The following is a 21,353-nucleotide window of genomic DNA, read 5'->3' on the forward strand; positions in this document are numbered from 1 at the left end:
TGCACAATGGAGGGATTCACAACTCTATCTGTGCCATCTGCTGCTGAGCTTTGATATACAAAGTGGGACTCTTGTTGAACCGCACTTGTTTGGACCAGCTGTTTTTTAGCCAACAACAAGTGCAAGAGTTGCTGGAACGCATCACGTGTTTGTATGGCTTAACAACATACACAATGTGGGAAACCCCCATGCTAAATTCTCCTTAGTATAAATGGGAAGACTGTCTTGCTCCAGAACAGCATTTGTGAGGTGAAAGGTCACCAAACTCATCCAAGCATCCATATATGGACCTTACTTTGAGCATCAGGAGCAGAAAAGTTTCACACAAATCTTGTCCTGTGCAGATTCCTCACTCCTCAGCCACTGGCATGCCCGGGATAGCATCCTCCTCTGGGAGACTGCTGGTGTCCGTTCGAAGCGGGATGGAGACAGACATGCTCGGAATCACGCCACAAGGCGCTGCCAGTTGGATATTTTCAGCATGGCACACTGGTAAATGTCTTGGATATGTTACCTGAAGAGCGAGAAAGTCAGGAAAAAGAGAAATAGTTAGGATAGGAGGAAGCGGACGTCATTAGGCGAGCTAATAGGGCAGCCTCCAAGCACTGCTGAATATTTAATGAGCGCTTTAACAGGAATTTCCTTTCAGGAAGTGCTTACCATGGCGAGAGTACATCAGCATCCGTGCTGTATTGCTGAGATTGTAATAAAGTGTCACCGAGCTTTTATTCATGATATTAGATTTTTTTTAGATTTAAATAAGGTGTGCCAAACTCGTTATTATTAAGGGTCACATTGCAATTATGGCTGCCCTCAGAGGGCCGCGTGTAACAATGAATATAAATGAATATAAATGTATAATAGCCTCTCAGGGCATTTAATCGATCGCAACTGGACTGTTTGGTTTATCTTAGAAGACATTTCGCCTCTCATCTAAGTAGGCTTCAGAAGTTCATGCTCATAGACCTAGATTGGTCAGATCTAATCTAGGTGCTGGTGCCAAAACCCCAAATATTTATGCTCCAATACCAGGAGGGTGTGCCTGGGCATTGATGGTTTTGCCCTATCGTAGTAAGAAAAACTCCAACACTTGATCTGACCAAACTAAGTCTATGAGCATGAACTGATTAAGCCTACTTGGATGAGAGGCGAAACGTCTTCTAAGACAAACCAAATAGTCCAGTTGCGATCGATTGAATGCCCTGAGATTACAATGACCTGAACGAATGACAATATCCATAGACATAATAGCCTTGTTACACAATTTGCATAGGAAACTCTTTTTGATTACTATAATTTTTACTAACAGATTAATGGATAACTTGCTTTGCTTGTTGCAGGATCAGATAATACATTTTTCAGTCCAAATTGAAAGAATAATACATAGTCAGAAAGTGTTTTATTATTTCCAGCCTTTTTTGCAGGACATATAACTGACGTAGCAGCCCGCATGAATTAATGCGGCGTATTACATAAAAAAAACGTAGAGTGCTACACAAATTCATGTGGCATAACGCATAAAATGAAGCGGCAAACCACATTAAATAATGCGACGAGCCACATAAAATGCTTCGGCTGACTACAAAAAAATGCTGCGGCATGCCACGTAAAATGAATTGGCGGGTCACAAGAAATAATGCAGCGGACCACATAAAATAATGCGGCCGGACCACATAAGATGACATGGTAATATTGCGGGCCAGAGTTTGACGTGTGTGATTTAACTGTATTAATTGTTTTAATTGATTTTATTGTTATATATTTTAATTTCATTAGATTTAAATGTATTAATTGTTGAATTATTTTATTATGTATTTTAATTTTATTAGATTTAAATGTCTGAATTATTTTAATTTATTGTATTGTTATATATTTTAATTTCATTAGATTTACATGTATTTATTGTTTACATTTATTGTATTGTTTTATATATTAATACATTTTCAAATTTTTAATCCTGGCATTTTGAACTACATTAAAAAAAATATTAACTTTTTATATTCTGATTTCATTTGTATTCAATATGTTTTCCAATGTTTTGTAAGCATTTTTAAACTCCTGTATAGAACTGCTGTATGTTATTTCTTTAACACAAATATATTGATAAATTTTTTTAAATGAGGATGCCTCAGCAGATGTTTTTTTTTTTTTTTCAAAGGTAAATTTGGGGGTGAAACCACATTAATTTGTGGCATGCATTGAATAGCCTTCATCTCTGGATAGACAAAGTCTAAAATGGCTCTTTGCTATCCAATAATGAGTCATTTTGTATGAAATAAAATTACGCCAGCAAAATATTATTATTTGAGTTTTCAGTCTTCTCATTGTTTACAGGACGATGATATGGTTTGTGTAATATTAATTTGCTGCAAAGATAAATGGCGGATAATTTTATCACATAACATTACATAACAGCGTCCATCAAGTGTAATTCTACTCACCCGCCACACGACGAACGCCACACAGGCTGTTACTGGAATAAAAAGAAGCAGCAACGGCGTTCTTTTCCACCATTTGTAACCCCGACCTTCCATGTGACCCCCTGAGAGAAGGACACATTATAGGATCATTTAGTTTCACTGGGAGAAACATGATCATTGCCCTGATCTTTAACTATTAAAACCCATCCGCCACCACTTTGTGTACTATTAGAGATACTTTTCATTATGGTCATTTTTTATATGACAAAACATCCATACTGAAATAAAATGTTATTTTCTTTACCATAGATTTCCATTGACAGATGTGGACACATTTGTCTATTTACCTGTTTCTGGGCAGAATTCATAGGGCTCCATCTTAACTGCTTTATTGGCCACTGAAATTATTAGCACATGAAAACCATACCCCTTTGTTGTGTTTCGAAATGCCAAATATTTAAAGGTGCCATATGTAATAATTTCATGTCAAGTCATCATTAAAAGGCCCTTATATGTCAAAAGGCATTAATAAATCATGTTCTTTTCGAATACCTTTATAACTGATAACGGTAGTTCAGCCGGGATATGCTGATTTCAAAATTAGATTTACAGCCCCGAAATATTGTTATTGTTTTCATTTTGATGCCGCGCCCTCCACCTATTGACCAAATAAAAAGTCAGTGAGTGTGTCACATCCAGGTTGCCAGTTACACATCGCCCTCTTTGTCGAGCTACTGCCACTGGTAAAGTTACTAAACATGTCAGACCTTAGTAAATCTAAAAGGCGTCGTTACGATTCTGACAAAGCCAGGAACAAAACAAGGATTTGTATCGGGGATGCCTTTGAAAGATGGGGACAATTGAAGGCGGAGAAGATTTTTTCATCTGACGCCAAACTTGCTAATTTCCTCCTTAATAGGTAAGTCCGGCATTTATGTTTTCTTATTACTTGTAATAAATGGAAATGGACATTTCGTATGTAAACTATATTGTCCAATACAGTCTATGATCTTGTCTAACAAAGCTAGTGTATTCGTGCAACGAATGCTTAGGCGCAAAGCACCATCACACTAGTAGGGATCCTATTATGCAAAACCAACTTTTCCTACCTGTTGGCACCTGTCTTGTGTATTTGGGATCTCAATACGTTCCGAAAATGTGAAATCAAACCATGGAGGCATGGCAGAGATGTTTATAAAACAATCTTGCCTTCTTCCAAACTTGTTTGAAATTAGAGACTTTAGTGATGTATTTTGGTTTAGTTATGTCAGCGGATATCTCCATATGTAGTAGACGTTTACCCCAAGAGCTTAACGCAAGTCCCACATTTGTATTCAGTTGTAGTCAACAAATTCCTTCTTTTTCTCTATTTTCTTGTTGTGGAGCAGACTAGCTCGTACATGCACATGCATCCTCCGCTATTGCCGTTTCTAATACAAAGTAGTGTATAGTTCAAACGTATCTATGTCAGTAGACTCCATATAGGAGCGCTAAAACTACAACATGGCTGACAGGGAGAAGTGTAGGAACGTAAATATGACCGCCCACAAAACGGCGCATCCTAAAGAGACTGTCAGAAAGCATCTTGCAAACGGTCTGTAAAACATAATCTGTGCAAAATGTTGACCATAGAATCACCATTACATGTTGTGTTTTAAATGTAGAAATAAATCATATAATGTCCTTTTTAAAATACTTGTCAATATTGTACAAAGATGTATTGCACCAATAAATGTAAGGATTTTTGTGTTTAATTACATTGTACATTATTGTTTTGATTTAAACAAAGAAAATGTTTCTGCTGATAAAGCTTGTACTTAATTTTATGTTGACATTATATAATTTTCTTCTAAAGAGAGTATACTTACATTTTCTGTTAATGGTCAGACATTTATTAGCTACTTTTAGGTTTTATTTTGTAAGAACCACAGCTGATAAATGGTAATGGTGGATTATTTGGATGTACATATGATGTTCTGGAACAATACAACTGTGTACAATTAAACAATGTACACCGAACTCAACCGCAAACCATGTCACAAAACCGCGATAAGATCTGAACTGTGGATTTTCCACTCCTAATACCACATACTGATACTATCCTTGGTATCGATATATGGATGGATCCGCCCTCCACTTGTGTGTACTCCTGGCCTCTACACACTAACACTTTTTGTTATAATATCTTCTCTTTAACTATTATTAATCTACTTAGTTAGACATGACACCTCAATAGAAGCTTTTAAGTCCCACCTTAAAACTTATCTATGTACTCCATATTTTAAATAGACTGTGTTCTAGACCAGTTGACCTGCCGCTTCTCTGTCTTGCCGACCTCTCCTGCATGGAGGGGTTACCAGGTGGCCACGGCTAAAACCTGGAGAAGTATCCGTGTGGAGCAGGCGCTAGCTATTTCAGGTCGAAATCCCTGGTGGACCACTCTTCGAAGCATCAATCGGTGACGTCTCTGCGTTTACGACTTATCTACATGCAAGAAGATCCCTCTATGACCCTCTGCTAACCTTCCAATGGACAGGACTCTCACATTATCATGCATAATTCAATAACGATACCCATTTGGCATCCATTGCGGTTTACTTAACACTTATTTCTTCTACTGTTTCAATCTAACTAAACGGCGAGTTTAGCGATTAGCATGTCTTATTGTCTGCTCCCGGTTGCTCTTACTCGGTGTGTATCATGTTTATCCTTGTTCTTAAGTCATATTTGTAAGAAATTTAGTTTATTTGCCGCAATGAAAGTGATAATAAATAATTTACGGAAGCGGCTCCACACTGTGTAAGGGCATAAACAGTTAGCTGATAGCCGTCTCTTATCAGTTGAGGAACAAAAAAAATAAAAATAATATTAGCCAGAAGGGATCGTTTTTTGTGATTTGCATGAAAGGCATTAATCACATTCTTTTTCAAGGAAATATGTGCATAGCATCTCTAATACAAATACAATATATTGGTAAACATAAATATATGTAACTATTGTTGAATTTATGTGGCAAAAAGTAGGTTAGGTCAGTGTTTTTCAACCACTGTGCCGCGGCACACTAGTGTGCCGTGAGATACAGTCTGGTGGGCCGTGGGAAATTACGTTTGTATGTAATTTCACCTAATTGGGTTAAAAATATATTTTGCAAACTGTAATTATAATCTGCAAATAATGTGCCGTTGAGTGTCTGTACTGTCTGAAGCTCGGCAGAGTAACTGTGTAATAGTCTTCCATATCAGTAGGTGGCAGCGGGTAGCTAATTGCTTTGTAGATGTCGGGAACATGGTTTGTCATGATCACAATATGCAGACGACAGCGGGAGGCAGCATGCAGGTGAAAAGGTATCTAATGCTTAAACCAAAAATAAAGAAAAGGTGAGTACCCCTTAGAAAAGACAGTGAAGCTTAGGTATGGCTATGCAGAACGGAACTAAAACTGAACTGGCTACAAAGTAAACAAAAACAGAATGCTGGACGACAGCAAAGACTTACAGCATGTGGAGCAGAGACAGCATTCACAAAGTACATCCGAACATGACATGACAATCAACAATGTCCCCACAAAGAAGGATAATTAAAGAGTGTTGATTGCCAAAACAAAGCAGGTGCGGGGAATAAAGCTCAAAGGAAGACATGAAACTGCTACGGGAAAACACCAACAAAACAGGAAAAACCACCAAAATAGCAGCGCAAGACAAGAACTAAAACACTACACACACAGTAGACCTACTTTGAGACAAGTATAGCGAGGCATGGTCTGTTATGGTTTAAAGTCATATCATATATATGGGGCGGCATGGCGTAGTGGGTAGAGCAACCGTGCCAGAAACCTGAGGGTTGCAGGTTCGCTCCCCGCCTCATACCATCCAAAAATCGCTGCCGTTGTGTCCTTGGGCGGGACTCTTCACCCTTTGCCCCCGGTGCCACTCACACCGGTGAATTGAATGATGAATGATAGGTGGTGGTCGGAGGGGCCGTTGGCGCAAATTGCAGCCACGCTTCCGTCAGTCTACCCCAGGGCAGCTGTGGCTATGAAAGTAGCTTACCACCACCAGGTGTGAATGAATGGGTTCTACATGTAAAGCGACTTTGGGTACTTAGAAAAGCGCTATATAAATCCCAGTTATTATATCCAACAATTGCAAGAACCACTTTTTACTGTCAATATCAGCTACTGAGTTACATTTTTTAATGTTTTCTGCTGGTGGTGTGCCTCCGCATTTTTTCAATGGAAAAAATGTGCCTTGGCTCAAAAAAGGTTGACAAACACTGGGTTAGGTGACACATTTTCTTTATGTCAATATAAGGATATTGAGTGAGGAATGCTTGCAATTGTGTTACAAATGTTCTTTGAAAGGAAAAGAAAGAATGATGAAGAAATTAAGGTGTTGATTGTAGAGATCGACCGTTATGTTTTTTTCTACAAATTATTAGTAGTCAAGCAGGCCGATAACTATAATTTGGAGCCAAAAGTAATTTGCACAGTAAAAGTGATTTAAACATGAATAGTATACGCCAACAGCTGTACATGGTTTTAACTTCTTTTTTTAACATTATATTTTAGGAAATGTTGGGCCAGTAGTGACATAATGTTTATTGCAGCACTAATGTTGTGGTTAATTTAGCATCAAACAACATCAGGGAATTTCATAAACAGCTTTATTACATGTGTCTAAGAGGAGCATCAACATTTGCATTTCAAAATATGCAAAAAAATCCTATATTATATATATTTACACAAAGTTGGGATTTTTGACAGGGATATCTTTTCTGTCATTTTAATGTCCACCTATGTATGTTGCGTTGTTATTTGACTGAATGACTGAATGATAATGAGCCCGCGGGACGTAGGCTTGGTGGTTACAGTAGCGAAACAAACAAAACAAAACCAGTAAGACGCCGGGAAAGAAAGACAAAAACTGGATCTCCAGGCAAAATAGGGAAGTTTTAAAAGCAAAGCAGAAGAGATATACCGTGTACAAACGACCAACACTGCACGAGGAAGAGAAAGTGAGTGGGGTGGGAGTTTGTAGCCGTGTAAGCGCTGCAGTGGAAAAAGAGGCAACTCTTTACAAGCAAGGCAAACAGGCTGGTGCTTGAGCAGTGTTTATTACTATCTACTTGACTAATGATCTATTTTTAGTATCATTTAAAAAAATACTAAATACTGGTATCTTATGTGTATATATTGTATGCAATACTGATACGATAGAAAGAGGCCGATATTCGCCCCGGCCGATAATTGGTCGATCCCTAGTTGATTGATCCACATGAAATGAGCAGGTAAAGAAGCATGCATCATGCATGTTGTACCTGGTGTTTGCTGAGTATAGAGACATGTCGGCGGCTTGCAGGAGAAGCTGGATGTTTCCTCACGTGCAGCATGGAGGAGATCCTCAATGTAGCGGAAATAAAGCCCACTTTTCAACCTCTCTTCCTGATAGTGACACTGGAAGACTTGCATTGAAGTTTCCTGTACGACGGCACGAGAAAATGCAGAAATATTCAATGAACCTTCTCGGGGCATTCAATCGATCGCAAGTGGACTGTTTGGTATGTCCTAGAAAACGTTTTGCCTCTTGTCCAAGTAGGCTTCACCAGTTCAAGCTCATACACTTAGGTTGGTCAGATGCAGTCTAGAAGAGTGATTCTCAAACTGTGGTAAGTGGGCGTCATCTAGTAGTATGCCAAATAATCACCTAATTAAACATTAAAACACAATGTTACTGTTCAATCTGTGTGTAATGTTACAGTGGCCAAAAATATGAAATATACTTGTAAAATAAAACCTCTGCCTTGTTTTTAATTAATATTTAGGCCTACTACGCTACTGTGTTTTAATATTGGTTAATTATGGTGGTACTTGGAGAACCAAGTGTTTTCTGAGGTGGCACTTGGTGAACAAAGTTTGAAAACCACTGATCTGGAACACCCATAGACAATATTATGAGCTGTTAAATTAGGAACTGATTATTGGCTCACCAGTTCCTCGTGGTCAAAGGTGAAACGCAGGCTCTTGAGCATTGCGATGAAGACGAGGATGTTGGCTTTGTTGGAGGAGATGGCGCCAAACATCTCAGCCAAGTTGCGAAGGCTTTGCTCCAAGGGGTAGACGTTCAACACCACCCAGCATGCACCAGCCTGAGAAGACATGAACGCCATTGAGCCTCGTTTTCTTCCCGTTTAACTCTGTGTCCTGTGGATTTACCACTTCTCTGGGAATGTACTGGACCGCGATCTCATAATCCAAGGGGATGTTTTGCTTCTGCAACAGAAATAGTCACAAGTCAGCACACAGATCACAAGTCATGTGGGAGAAAACCAGCGTCTCACCAGCAGTGACAGCTTGCTCACATCGTCAGTTATCGGCGTTCCAAATTTCTCAGCGCAAAGACTTAAACTTGTCAACAAGTGGCTCAAGAAGAGGACACAAGGTGCCTTGAAGATCTGTGGAAAAAGTGACAATGGAATCTTTGCACATGCAAAAGGTCTGATTAGCGCTGTCACAGCATGTGTTTCTTGTGCTGAATTCAAATGCAATAAGAACGTCAATATTGTCTCACAAGCTCATCTGCCTTTGTCAACACATGCACAGTGAAAACCTGACATCCTGCAACACGTATGTCCTATTTAGCACTGCTTACAATACATCCTACATGATATACATTAAAAGTCAAGGTATTGTCAAATATATCATAAGAAGGCTTACTTTCTCCCTCATATGGAGCACAAAAGAGAGGTTGCCCGAATCTGCTGCATGAAGGTGAGTCTTTGCAGTCCAAAAGCTGAAGATAACTGTGAGCCGCTGCATGTGTGTGTGTGTGTGTAAGGTCCAAACAGTGCAACTTGAAGCTGGGCCGTCCGTCTGCCTCCCTCCAAGCAGACTGCCGAAGCCTTTTTGACGAGCATGGAGAGAGGCCGCCTACAGGCTGAGTCACTGTGTCACACGCTGACCACGTCTGAGACTTTTTGCATCAACTCCCACAGATCAATGGCTTCGTCACTGGAGTGTGGGCGCCCGCTCTACAATGAGGGGTGTGTCCTATCGGGTTATCCCCGAAGGATATGTCTTTGAATGTAAATGAATGCAAGTTGGAGGACGACTTGGCTTTTATATTTAATCAGGCTCCATCTGAGAGATCATAGATTCTTTAAAACGCCCATATTGATTTCCATCCAATTAACAGCAGGCACAAAAGAAAGGTCAGGAAATTATTATTCGTCAAGACAATCAATTAAATTGTATCTATAATTCTGCATCCATAAAAGATAATAATGCATTGTTAATTGTAATAATGAATCAGTGTTTTGAAAATGTTAAATCTCTGATGTAGCTAAACTATCACTTTTTTAAATTAACTAACCTATTTTTCCTGGTGTTTTATTTACTGTTAATCGGTTCGATTCATTCAACTATCCTTTGCCATTTTTATTGTTAGTGGTATTGTAAAAAGAGTGTTGTATTTAAAAAAAAATCCTCTAAATTAATAAGGTGAGGTTGTTGGGGGAAAAAAAATAAATTCTTGTTTTATATTATGTGTGACGAGAAACTCCTTCAACAATACCATAAATAAATAAGTACATTTATCATTATTATTTTGATTTAAAACTTTAAATCTTTAAATTCTGTATGATTTAGTGTGTAATATCACAACATTTCAATTGAATAAATAAAAGTTAATTATATAAAATATTAAATACTATTATGTCACAAAATGGAAATTAAATAAAAACAATCCAAATTTAAAACACCATTTGACATTATTATAATTATTATAATTATAGTTTTAATCACTGAATTCAGTATCATTCTTGTGTGGTATAACATATTAAAATAAAATAAGGTGGTGACTTGTCCAGGGTGTACCCCGCCTTCCGCCCGAATGCAGCTGAGATAGGCTCCAGCACCCCCCGTGACCCTGAAAGGGACAAGCGGTAGAAAATGGATGGATGGATGGACAAGTAAAATATTTAAAATATGAATTGTAATTTTTTAAATATTAATTCAGTATGATTTGTTGTGTAACAGCACAACATTTTAATCAAATAAATACAAGTTGATTACATAAAATACTGAATACTATTATTGTGTTTTGTGTGATGTAAAAAATTAAAATGTAATTAATGAAATTCAAACTGAAAAAAACATTTGATATTACTAAACTAGTTTTAATCATCAAATTCGGTGTGATATGACATATTCAAATTAAATAAATAAAAGTTAAATAAATAAAATATGAAATATCATTGTTGTTTTAATATTAATTCAGTATGATATGTTGTGTAATATATCACATTTTAACCAAATAATGAAAAGTTACGGAAAAAAATACTATTATTGTTTTATTCTTTGAATTTAGTATATATTGTGTGATGTCACAAAATGTAAATTAAATGAATACAACATTTAATTGAAAAAAAATACATACATTTTCTACCGCTTGTCCCTTTCGGGGTCACGGGGGGTCGCTGGAGCCTATCTCAGCTGCATTCGGGCGGAAGGTGGTGTACACCCTGGACAAGGGCCAACACAGATAGACAGACAACATTCACACTCACATTCACACACTAGGGCCAATTTAGTGTTGCCAACCAACCTATCCCAAGATGCATGTTTTTGGAAAAACAACTAAAAATAATAATAATTATAGTTTATCCTTGCTGATTCTGATTCTGAATTGATTATAATGTTTTGTGTGAAATCCCAAATTTAAGTAAAATAAATAAAATATTAAGAATTATTATTATTTTAATCGTGGAATTCAGTATGATTTTTGTGTGGTATCACAACATTTCAATGAAACAAATAAAGTACATTTAAAAAACTGTTGAATTATTATTAATATTGTTTTAATCCTTAAATTCAGTATGATATATTGTGTAGTATCACACAATATGAATTACATAAATAAAATATTAATTATTATAGTTTTAAACTATAAATTCGGTAAATCTAATGTGGTATCACAAATTTTAATTAAATAAATACAATAGGAATTATTATTCTTGTTTTAATCCTTGATTTAATTTTCAAATATTTTTTGGCTTCACAAAATAGAAATTAATTTAAAAAAAAATTATGTACACCTCCAAAAATTACATCTAAATTCTGAGGCTAAAAGCCAAAAGAAATGAGTTGAGGACTGACAACATATCATAGCAGTGGCCTCAGTAACCAAGCAAGTATGCCCCCTAGTGGCTGTGAACAGCATAGGACAAAAATTTGGAGTCAACAATCAAGTCAAATATACAAATGGTGTCATGATTTAGTAAAGAGAGGAGCTTTAACGATGCCTTTTTAAACGTCATGATTTGTTTGTCTGCACTGGACTTTGTTGTTGGGCGTGTCGCCTTGTCTGTTTTTGGCCATGAACAAAGGCCCTCAGGCATGTCTGACACCGTGCTGTGTTGACAGGCCCGCCTTCTCTGAGCTCACATGCTTTTCATGGCTCTGTCCCCTTTGGAGCGCTTGGCTCCCAAAAAAAGACAGTGCATCATGAGGGCCGCACTTTTGCTACGTACCCCTCTGATCCCCCCTCTTAAGGCTGGGGCGGCAGCTGAGGGAGATTAGAGAGGACGAGGACGGCGGTGGACAACAACACCAGCAGCCTGGAGATATCTGCTTCAATCTGGAGTCACTTTTGGGATCTCAAGCAACTTATTATTGGATGTGCACGGTTTTTGAGCTCAGGTACCGCTTGATGAACCGTGTCTAGGCTTTTTAACGCCTCTCGTCTTCACTAATTTGGCCATGAGTTGCTTCGGATACCGCCGAGAGCTGAGCAAGTACGAAGATGTGGACGAGGACGAGCTTTTGGCCTCGCTCAGCCCAGAAGAGCTGGCTGAGCTGGAGAAAGAGCTTGCGGACATTGACCCCGATGCCAACGTGCCCATAGGACTCCGACAGAGGGACCAGACGGACAAGACCCCGACTGGCACCTTTAGTCGAGAGGCCCTCATGAAATACTGGGAGAACGAGACGCGGAAAATTCTAGAAAATGAGATCGGTGGAGAAATTCCTAAAGGGGTTGGTAGCAACATTTTTCTATTGATATTCATTTGTTGGCTTCATTTTAAAATGTGTGTTGAGACAGGAGGAAGAGGATGAGAGTGTAACAGACAGAAACAGCGCGTCAGAGGACGAAAAAGACGACGAAAGTGAGAAAGAGCAGAAAAAGCTAATGCAGGAAGAAGAGGAGGAAGAAGAAGAGGAAGAGGACGAGAGCGAGGAGGACGAGGAAGAAGAGGAGGTCGTCACCGAGGAGGACGACGAAGAAGAGGAGCAAGCAGCCGCAGACGTGGAGCCTCCCACGCTGCTCAAGCCACAGAGGGTGGAGCCTGTGAGACTAACTCCTCCCCCTCTACCTGCGGACTCCAACAGCAATCCCACCGTTGTCGACGAGGCCCTGCAGCGAGTGCTTAGCGACGACCCTGAACTCACAGAGGTCAACTTGAATAACATTGACGACATCTCGCAGGTACATGAAAACATCCAATAGCAGGTTTTTTTTTTTAGATATTTCAATGCCTCTGTTAGCAATGATGCTCGTGTCACAAAATGACATACCTCATTCAACTTGCCTCTTGTTTTGAAGGACGTCAAATGTAAAAAAGTAATGCTAATTAAAAATGTGTTTTACCGTTTGAATAGAGCTCCTTAGGTTGTGTCAACAGATGGACAATGTGGCTGTAAAGGCGGTGCGACACCATGGAGTCTTAAAAAATGTCAAAAACAAACAAAATCAATGACGTTAAAAACAATAGTGGCTAGCATCTGGTGCTAACACGCGTCCTAATGTGGTTAGGGTTAGGGTTAGTTTCGCACGTACACTGTGATGCACCGCAATGATTGACAGTAAGCGTGGATGCAGGTGGAGAGAAGAGTTGGCCTCCAAACGACAATGTGATTCACAACTTCAAGCAAGTAAAATAAATAAAAAAACATCACAACAAGAGGAGCCTTGTGCTTCACTCAAAGATGGTTATGTTGTTGAAATAAAACTTCTGCTATGAGAATAGGAACAATTATTGCACCTTCTTTTCTGGCATTCCCTGCTGGCGCATTAGCTCACGTTCATGCCTGGACATATGAAGTGGTTAGAGTGTCCGCCCTGAGATCGGTAGGTCGTGAGTTCAAACCCCGGCCGAGTCATACCAAAGACTATAAAAATGGGACCCATTACCTCCCTGCTTGGCACTCAGCATCAAGGGTTGGAATTGGGGGTTAAATCACCAGAAATCATTCTTAGGCGCGGCCGCCGCTGCTGCTCACTGCTCTCAGGGGGTGAGGGTGATGGGTCAAATGCAGAGGATAATCTCACCACACCTAGTGTGTGTGTGACTATCAGTGCTTCTCATTTATTTTTTGTCATTACCCTCCTAAGGGACAGCAATAACCCCCCAAATTGAATCACTGTTAAGAACTTGATAATATTTAGTTATTTGTCTGGGCAACTCCTTTTCGCTTTTATTGCTTATTCATCTCTGCGTCCTGTTAACTCTGCTGAGTATGAGCAATAATTACACATGTGTTCCTGTGTACTTGCTACTTCTACTGAGTATGAGTATTAACTACACATGTTTTCCTGTCTATGTACTACTTCAACTGGGTATGAGTAGTAATTTCACATGTGTTGCTGTATACTTATTACTTCTACTGGAAATGAGTAATTATTACACTTGTGCTCCTGTGTACTTACTACATCTACTGGGTATCAAAACTTAATGTATAAAGCGCTTTTCATACATCAAAGAAATGCAACACAAAGTGCTTTACAGACTTCAAAACAATACCCCGATGACCCACATCCACCATCATCAATCATGCACACACACACACACACGCACACACACACACACACGCACACACACACACACACACACACACACACACACACACACACACACACACACACACACACACACACACACACGCACACACACACGTGCACAAATGAATGCATGGCTAAGTACAGAGGGGCCAGGTGAAGAAACACTATCACAAGAGCCATTTGCACCAGGGGATTACCAGACCACGGCCACCAAGACGCTGACACAAAGCACCCCCACAGCCATGGTCGATAATCCGTGATGCAAAGGGCTCCCTCTGAGGAACGCTGGAATGTAAAAATAATAAAACATATAAAATAGTAATAATCACAAGTAGAAATAAAGGATAAAATACAAGTAAAACATATTGTAAAGATAAAAATATATATACAGTAAATATATAATAATAAAAATAGAACTAAATAAAATCTAGCATAACTAATAAGATAACAAGTATGAGTAGGAAGTACACATATGTTCTTGTGTATTTAATACCTCTACTGGGTATGAGTAGTAATTACACCTTTTCCTGTGTACTTTCTACTTCTACTGGGTATGAGTAGTAAGTACACACGTGTTCCTGTGTACTTGCTACTTTTACTGGGTATGAGTAGTAAGTACACATGTGTTCCTGTGTATTTACTGCATCAACTGGATATGAGTAGTAACTACACATGCGTTCTTGTGTAGTTACTACTACTTAATATGCGTGGTAAGTACACATATGTTCCTGTGTACTTACTACCCCTACTAGGTAGCAGTAATAAGTACACATCTGTTCCTGTGTACTTACTACATTTACAGGGTAAAAGTAGTAAGTACACATGTGTTCCTGTGTACTTACTACGAGTACCTGGTAGAGGTAGTAAGTAGACATGTGTCTATGTGTACTTACTACTCCCACTGAGTAGAACAGAGAGACAGATGATTAGATTGAGCAATGCTGCCAAAGGCTTGTGTATTGTTCTAACATGAATACTATAGTTAAGATACAAATAATGAAAATCTTCCCAGACGCACTTTTTGAGAAAACACTGAACTAAATCCTCATACCATCTTAAAAAACTAATTTAACTAATTTATTGCGTATTTACAAACTAACACAGTAAATCTGTATTAAAGTCTATAAAAAGAAGGAATTAAACAATAAATATATAAATAAAAATAACAAAATATGACGTGGGGCCACTATCCACCCAGGCAGTTTAGGCAGACGAGCTACGCCCATAATTTTTTCGAAAAAAAAAAAAGGTTAAAAAGAAAAAGGATTATTAAATAATCGCTATATAATAGGTATTTTACGGACTCCAATGACCGCGTTATGAGAAACTTTGAGTGCATTACTTATATATTATTATTTTTAGACTCCTGAAGGGCACCCACCCCACCCTAAAACTAACCACGTACACACACTTAGGCGCAATAAAAATCGAAATATTAAATTTGATAATGTGAAAATGTTCGGCCGAACCATTAAATATTCTTATGCTTTGAGGTCTTCTAGGTTGAAATCCAAATAAGACATGTCATTTTAATTGACCATGTGCTTTTCCAAAAAAGGATATTTGTAACAAAATGAAAGTCTTTATGCTGTGTTAAGAATTGTGCACGTTGGTCGTCATGGCAGAACTCGACAGCTGCAATGTTTTACCTAAGAATAGTAAAAAAGCAGCAAAAGTGTGTTGGCATGACGGCACATGAAGATAAACACAAGGGTTAGCGGCAATCTGATTGGATGAGCAGTTAGAGCTATTAGCCAGGAAGTATAGGCATAATGAAGAAGAACTTGTTAACGGTACTGTCGTTGTCTTCCAAAGGACACTCTTATCAGATTCGCAGAGGCCCTGAGGTCCAACACTCACGTGCGACTCTTCAGCCTCGCCAACACCCGAGCGGACGACCCGGTGGCTCTGGCCATCGCCAAGATGCTGCGAGAGAACTCGTCCGTCGTCAGCCTCAACATCGAGTCCAACTACGTGAGCGGGAAGGGCGTGATGGCGCTGGTTCAAGCTCTGCCGGCAAACAACACCCTGACAGAGCTGCGATTCCACAACCAGAGGCACATGTGTGGAGGACAGGTTTGTGAGAAGGTTGACCTCCAGTATTCACATGTGACTACATGGCTTGCCTGACTTCAGGTAGAGATGGAAATGGTGAAAATACTGCGGGAAAACTACACCTTGATCAAGCTGGGCTACCAGTTTAACCTGCCTGGACCCAGGATGAGCATGACAGGCATTCTTACCAGGAACCAGGACCGCCAAAGGCAGAAACGAATGCAGGAGCAGAGACAGCAACCGGAAGGAGCCATCAACCCGCGCACCAGCGCACTGGTACATCACACATGCAATTAATGCTACTGAACATTAGCTTTATTTCCATTTGTGTTTGCAGAGAGGAACACCCTGCAGCTCACCAAGATCCTCACCTTGGTCCTCACCCAAAATGGCTAAGAAGCAAACCCCACCCGCGCCACCTCTACCTCCACCACCGCCACCCCCACCACCGCCCCCTCCCTCCCGCCAGGAAAAGAAGAAGCCCACCAGGACGATCGCAGAGGTGATCAAATGCCATGAAGCGGGCAGTAGGAAGACCAAGAGCAAAGGGAAAAAGGGCAAGAAGGGCAAAGCGGGAAAAGACGAGACCACCTCCATCCTCAAGGAGCTGAAGAACGCGCTCAGACCTGTGTCTGTGGAGAGGCGCGGGGGGGAGGAGGTCAGCAGGCCATCCACGCCCATGAGGTCGGCCCACGACCAGCTGATGGACTCCATACGGAACAGCAGCATCCGCGGCCTGAGGAAGGTAAGGAAAACATTCATGAGGCTATTTGTTGTTGTTGCTAGGCAGAACTTGCAGGGTTTGTTCGTTTTGTTGCATAAAGAAAGGACAGGGAGAGTTGGCAGGAACAAGGAAATTATTTACAAAACACTATTACACAATAAATGTTAAATCTAAAATCTGCATACTTTGTATTAAATATAAAATAGGGAAGTACTTGTTTTGCTGGTTCGGCCACCACGAGAATAGAAATAGCCAGTAGAAATACTTACCGGTAATGCTGTTTCCTCGGCAACCAAAAGGCATAGGGATCCTCTGCCACACATAGCAGAGAAAGGACAGGGAGGGCCGACAGTAATGATAATTCTGTTTTTTATTTTCACACATTAATTTCGCAATAGAATCAGTACTCTGGTTAAATATAAAATATGCAGCCAATTTAAAAAAAACAATTTCTGGTTATGTCACCAGTACTTGGCAGTACAGGCAGAAGTTGTATAGTGCTGAGTTGTGCAGCACAAAAAAAATGTTGACTGTGCGGTTTCCTTGGCAACCTGCCTCAGGGTGCACAAAGCAGAGAAAGGACAGAGAGAGTCGGCAGGAAGACGGAAAAGACTCAAAACAGTTTAAAATACACATTTGTCCATACTGGCTTTATCCATACATTAAATGAATGGCTAACTTAAGCAATGAACGGAGTTAAGTGTGTGTTACATTGCCACAGTGGAAAATGGAGCCGGTGCTAGCTGCCAAATTCCACTGCCACTTATTGTCGCTATGAATAGCAGTGTCCAGCAGAGCTTTGATAACGGCTGACACCAACACTCATCTCCTTTTTTAACAGGTGGAACTACCTTCACATCTACTATAATACAGAATGGGAAATAATGAATGTTGCCATAGTTACTGGGAGTGGAGAGGAAGACCAACGTGGCCAAAAACAACACAAATGTTGGAATTACTGCAATATAATTTTTTTTTTTAATTTTCCATTGTTTTAGATTTGTTTACTGGTTATTCTTTCCATTTTTTTTCTCATAAACTTGTAAATATGCCATGCTTTTTGTCTAAATATAAACTTTTTTGTGAGCGTTTTTTTGTCAATATGTTTAAAGGTTGTATTTTTTTCTTTTATCGAGATCATTAAGATCATATTTTTCAACAGACATGAGTCAGTTAATTAATGCGTGTTCTATTCGGGTAGCAAGTGACAGCCCAGAATAACTAAATGCAGATATGTGATTGACATCACTGGCAGCAGGAAGTGAGCACTCACGGTTTGTGATATGATGGGAAGATGAAGGGCTTACAGAAAGAAACAGATGGGATGCTCAGACATGACAGATGCAAGACTAAAAAGAAGCTGTGAACATGCACCAGATATGTCTAAAATACTAATTATCAATGTCAATTTCTTCCTTTTACTTAAAAAGCGAGTAAAACCAGTATTGTGCTACTTAGTAGGATATAACACAGAGACGAAATGCGATGAGAATAACACTTCCTGGAGCAATTTGTCATGATCTGTCCAAGTGCCAATAAGGGGAACCCTTTCAATGACTCCTGCTATAAACCCTCACTTCCTGCTTCCTTGTAAATGTGGCCCCTCATGTAAAATGCAAAAGAAATCCAAGCCCAGTCCCTCGAGATACAATTAAACTGTTAATGGTGCAAGATGTGCAATATCTGCATGATGATGACGAAGTGGAATGGGCTAATGCGTGCATTCATACTAATCATGATGATGTTTTTCAAAGACATGTATGTTGTTGTAATGGAAAGTGACATACCTGCTGTAATCCCTCTTAGACGGTCCACAGTTCAGGGTCATTACAGCTAAAAATAAAGTGGTCATGCTTTGATGCATCTGTTGTTGTTCGGGGATATACGGCAAGCTCATAAAACACCAAAATATGCCAATATCTAAAACAAAAAAAGCCAAATGAGCTCATCAGAGCGCAATTTTGGTCATTTTAAAGTGATAATTTACTAAAATTTCTGAGCTATAAAGAATACAATAGTGCAGTGGTTCTCAAACTGTTTTCACCAAGTACCCCCTCAGAAAAGACTTGGCTCTCAAAGTACCGATATGATGACCGACATTAAAATACAGCACCGTAGTAGGCCTAAACATTTATTAAAAACAAGGCAAAGGTTTCATTTTACAAGTATATCTTATATTTTTGGCCACTGTAACATTACACAGATTGTGAACAGTAACACTGTGTTTGAATACTTAATTGATTCTTTGTCGTACCACTCAGGGGCGCCACTAGGGATTTTGGGCCCCATGAAAATAATCTTTACAGGACCCCCAACACAGTGTCATTAGTTTTTCTGTATTATAATTTCATCATCATTAGGGGCCTCTCTGGGCCCCCCTCCATCATGGGCCCCTAGAGTCCGTCTCCTTTACCCCCCCTTTTCGGCACCCCTGGTACCACTAGATGAAGCCGGCATACTTGAATTAGTGCAAATGTTGGTGATGCGCGATACCACCGATTTTCTTTTTTGTGCAAATATACCTGATGTGTGTGGTAAAATTCAAAAAGCAGTGTATTTCGTGTGAAATCATCTTCCAACGATATAGAGTCACAGGGCGAAACAAATAATGGCGTTATTTTGCACTGAATGCGTTATCTTATTTATATTCCAACTCTGTATGTAGTGTCTTCCAGAGGTGGGACCAAGTCATTGTTTTGCAAGTCACAAGTAAGTCTCAAGTCTTTGCCCTCAAGTCCGAGTCAAGTCCCGAGTCAAGACAGGCAAGCCCCGAGTCAAGTCCAAAGTCAAGACTGGAAAGTCTCAAGTCAAGTCCTAAGTCCTGCATTTTGAGTTTCGAGTCCTTTTAAGTCCTTTTAACCACAGACTAATATATTAACACAGATTGTGTATGCTTTTCAAACGCTGTATTTATTTATTAAAACAAGTGCATTTTAAATTGCAGGAAAGAAAATTGTGCTGACATTGCACTTTATAATAGCACTATTAACCAGTCATTTTAAACATTAACTCATTCCTTTACAGAACAAACACATTGAAAAATAAAGTTCAAATGTACTTATTTGTACAAAAGTGTTAACATTGAAAAAACATGACATATACGTGAACATAACAAAAAAGTTGTACTTTTTATATGTCAGGGCCCTATGCTGCATTGCATTTGCAAAAGACCAAATTAGCCAAGAGTCTTGTCAGTCATTTGTGCACGATGGGGGCGTAGTATGATGCCACCATGGCTGAAAACTCGCTCCACTGGAGCACTGGAGGCAGGCACTGCCAAGACTCTCATGGCCACTCGGAACAGTGAAGGAAGAGTCTTCATGTTCAATGCCCAGAACAAAAGGGGGAGAGAGTTGTTTTGGGTTGGTGCACTACTTGTAAGTGTATCTTGTGTTTTTTATGTTGATTTAATTAAAAAAAGAAAAAAAAATTTTTTTTTCTTGTGCGGCCCGATACCAATCGATCCACGGACCAGTACCGGGCCGCGGCCCGGTGGTTGGGGACCACTGAGGTAAACAACCAACAGTATGTCAGAAAGCTAGCTAAAACGGTACACATATTCATAATATAGTATACATTTTAACTGACCTTTATTTGACTATTTTTGTCTTTTTTTAGGTGGCTAAAATACGCGGTGCTGCTGACCGCCGTCTAACGTTACGTGTGATATATTGACTAACGTAACCCTGCTTAAAAAAAATCACTGAACAAAAAGTATGAATAAGGTAGTGAACTGCAACAGATTCCCGTGTTTGCAATAACGTTATAACGTTAGCAGTGAGTATACAGCCTCACTGATTTAACTACACAGCAAATAAAAGTCACGTTACTTAGCCAATAAACGTTATCTTACATTCAAAACTTACCGTTCTTTGTGCAACTTCAAATGCCGGACGAAGTTGGAAGTTGTTGCCTCTCCATCAGTACTTTTCGAACCGCATGTGTTGCATACTGCAAACTGTTTTGTGTTGACCACCTCGTAATTTTTATACCCAAACAAAATTATTTTAGGTATCATTTTTTGTTCACTGGCGTGTGGTTTGGACATGTCTTCTTCGTTGGTTGTCCTGCAATTTGATTGGATGAATGCTGTGTGATGAAAACAAAGTAGATCTAATTTGATTGGCTGTTGTACTGAGACCACACCAGCTGACACACGCAACGCTGATAGACAAGTACACAATGAAAAATACAGAGCGCTCCCGAATAACTTTTTCATCTTTGGGTTTTGGGGAAAGTAGCAAGTCATGTCAAGTCATGTCAAGTCATGTCAAGTCATGTCAAGTCATGTCAATTCAAAAGGCTCAAGTCCAAGTGAAGT

At 39.4% G+C, this 21,353-nt stretch overlaps 2 protein-coding genes across 4 annotated transcripts in view; one reads left to right on the plus strand and one right to left on the minus strand.

Moving 5' to 3' along the window:
• LOC133606613 (kit ligand-like) overlaps positions 1-9,995 on the minus strand; it is a 10,514-nt gene extending 519 nt beyond the window's left edge. The window contains exons 1-7 of one of the 3 annotated variants that reach the window (XM_061960726.1): positions 9,132-9,995; positions 8,777-8,869; positions 8,631-8,687; positions 8,405-8,563; positions 7,736-7,895; positions 2,442-2,542; positions 1-514 (exon numbers count right to left, since the gene is read on the minus strand). The exon at positions 1-514 is cut by the window's left edge and continues 519 nt beyond it. In XM_061960726.1, coding sequence (XP_061816710.1) covers positions 350-514; positions 2,442-2,542; positions 7,736-7,895; positions 8,405-8,563; positions 8,631-8,687; positions 8,777-8,869; positions 9,132-9,233 — 837 coding nt within the window. In that variant the 5' untranslated portion in view covers positions 9,234-9,995 and the 3' untranslated portion in view covers positions 1-349. Of the gene's footprint in view, positions 515-2,441; positions 2,543-7,735; positions 7,896-8,404; positions 8,564-8,630; positions 8,688-8,755; positions 8,894-9,131 lie in introns of all 3 variants that reach the window. The other 2 variants (XM_061960725.1, XM_061960724.1) reach the window with 2 other exon arrangements.
• A 1,823-nt stretch (positions 9,996-11,818) lies between these two features.
• On the plus strand, positions 11,819-18,118 carry lmod2b (leiomodin 2 (cardiac) b). Its single transcript, XM_061960723.2, has 6 exons — positions 11,819-12,449; positions 12,517-12,900; positions 16,069-16,329; positions 16,390-16,584; positions 16,646-17,053; positions 17,874-18,118. The coding sequence occupies exons 1-6, from the start codon at positions 12,174-12,176 to the stop codon at positions 17,898-17,900; spliced, it is 1,551 nt and encodes a 516-aa protein (XP_061816707.1). The 5' UTR covers positions 11,819-12,173; the 3' UTR covers positions 17,901-18,118.
• The last annotated feature ends 3,235 nt before the right edge of the window (positions 18,119-21,353 follow it).

The sequence above is a fragment of the Nerophis lumbriciformis genome, linkage group LG05, assembly GCF_033978685.3.
Source record: "Nerophis lumbriciformis linkage group LG05, RoL_Nlum_v2.1, whole genome shotgun sequence".
Classification (NCBI taxonomy): Eukaryota; Metazoa; Chordata; class Actinopteri; order Syngnathiformes; family Syngnathidae; genus Nerophis; species Nerophis lumbriciformis.

What these genes read in the sequence shown, in the direction of transcription:
- lmod2b (XM_061960723.2), top strand. Translation starts at nt 12,174, where the DNA reads ATGAGTTGCTTCGGATACCGCCGAGAGCTGAGCAAGTACGAAGATGTG. An exon ending in ACATTGACGACATCTCGCAG is followed by an intron (nt 12,901 to 16,068) that starts GTACATGAAAAC and finishes TGTCTTCCAAAG; the next exon opens with GACACTCTTATCAGATTCGC. An exon ending in GGCACATGTGTGGAGGACAG is followed by an intron (nt 16,330 to 16,389) that starts GTTTGTGAGAAG and finishes GCCTGACTTCAG; the next exon opens with GTAGAGATGGAAATGGTGAA.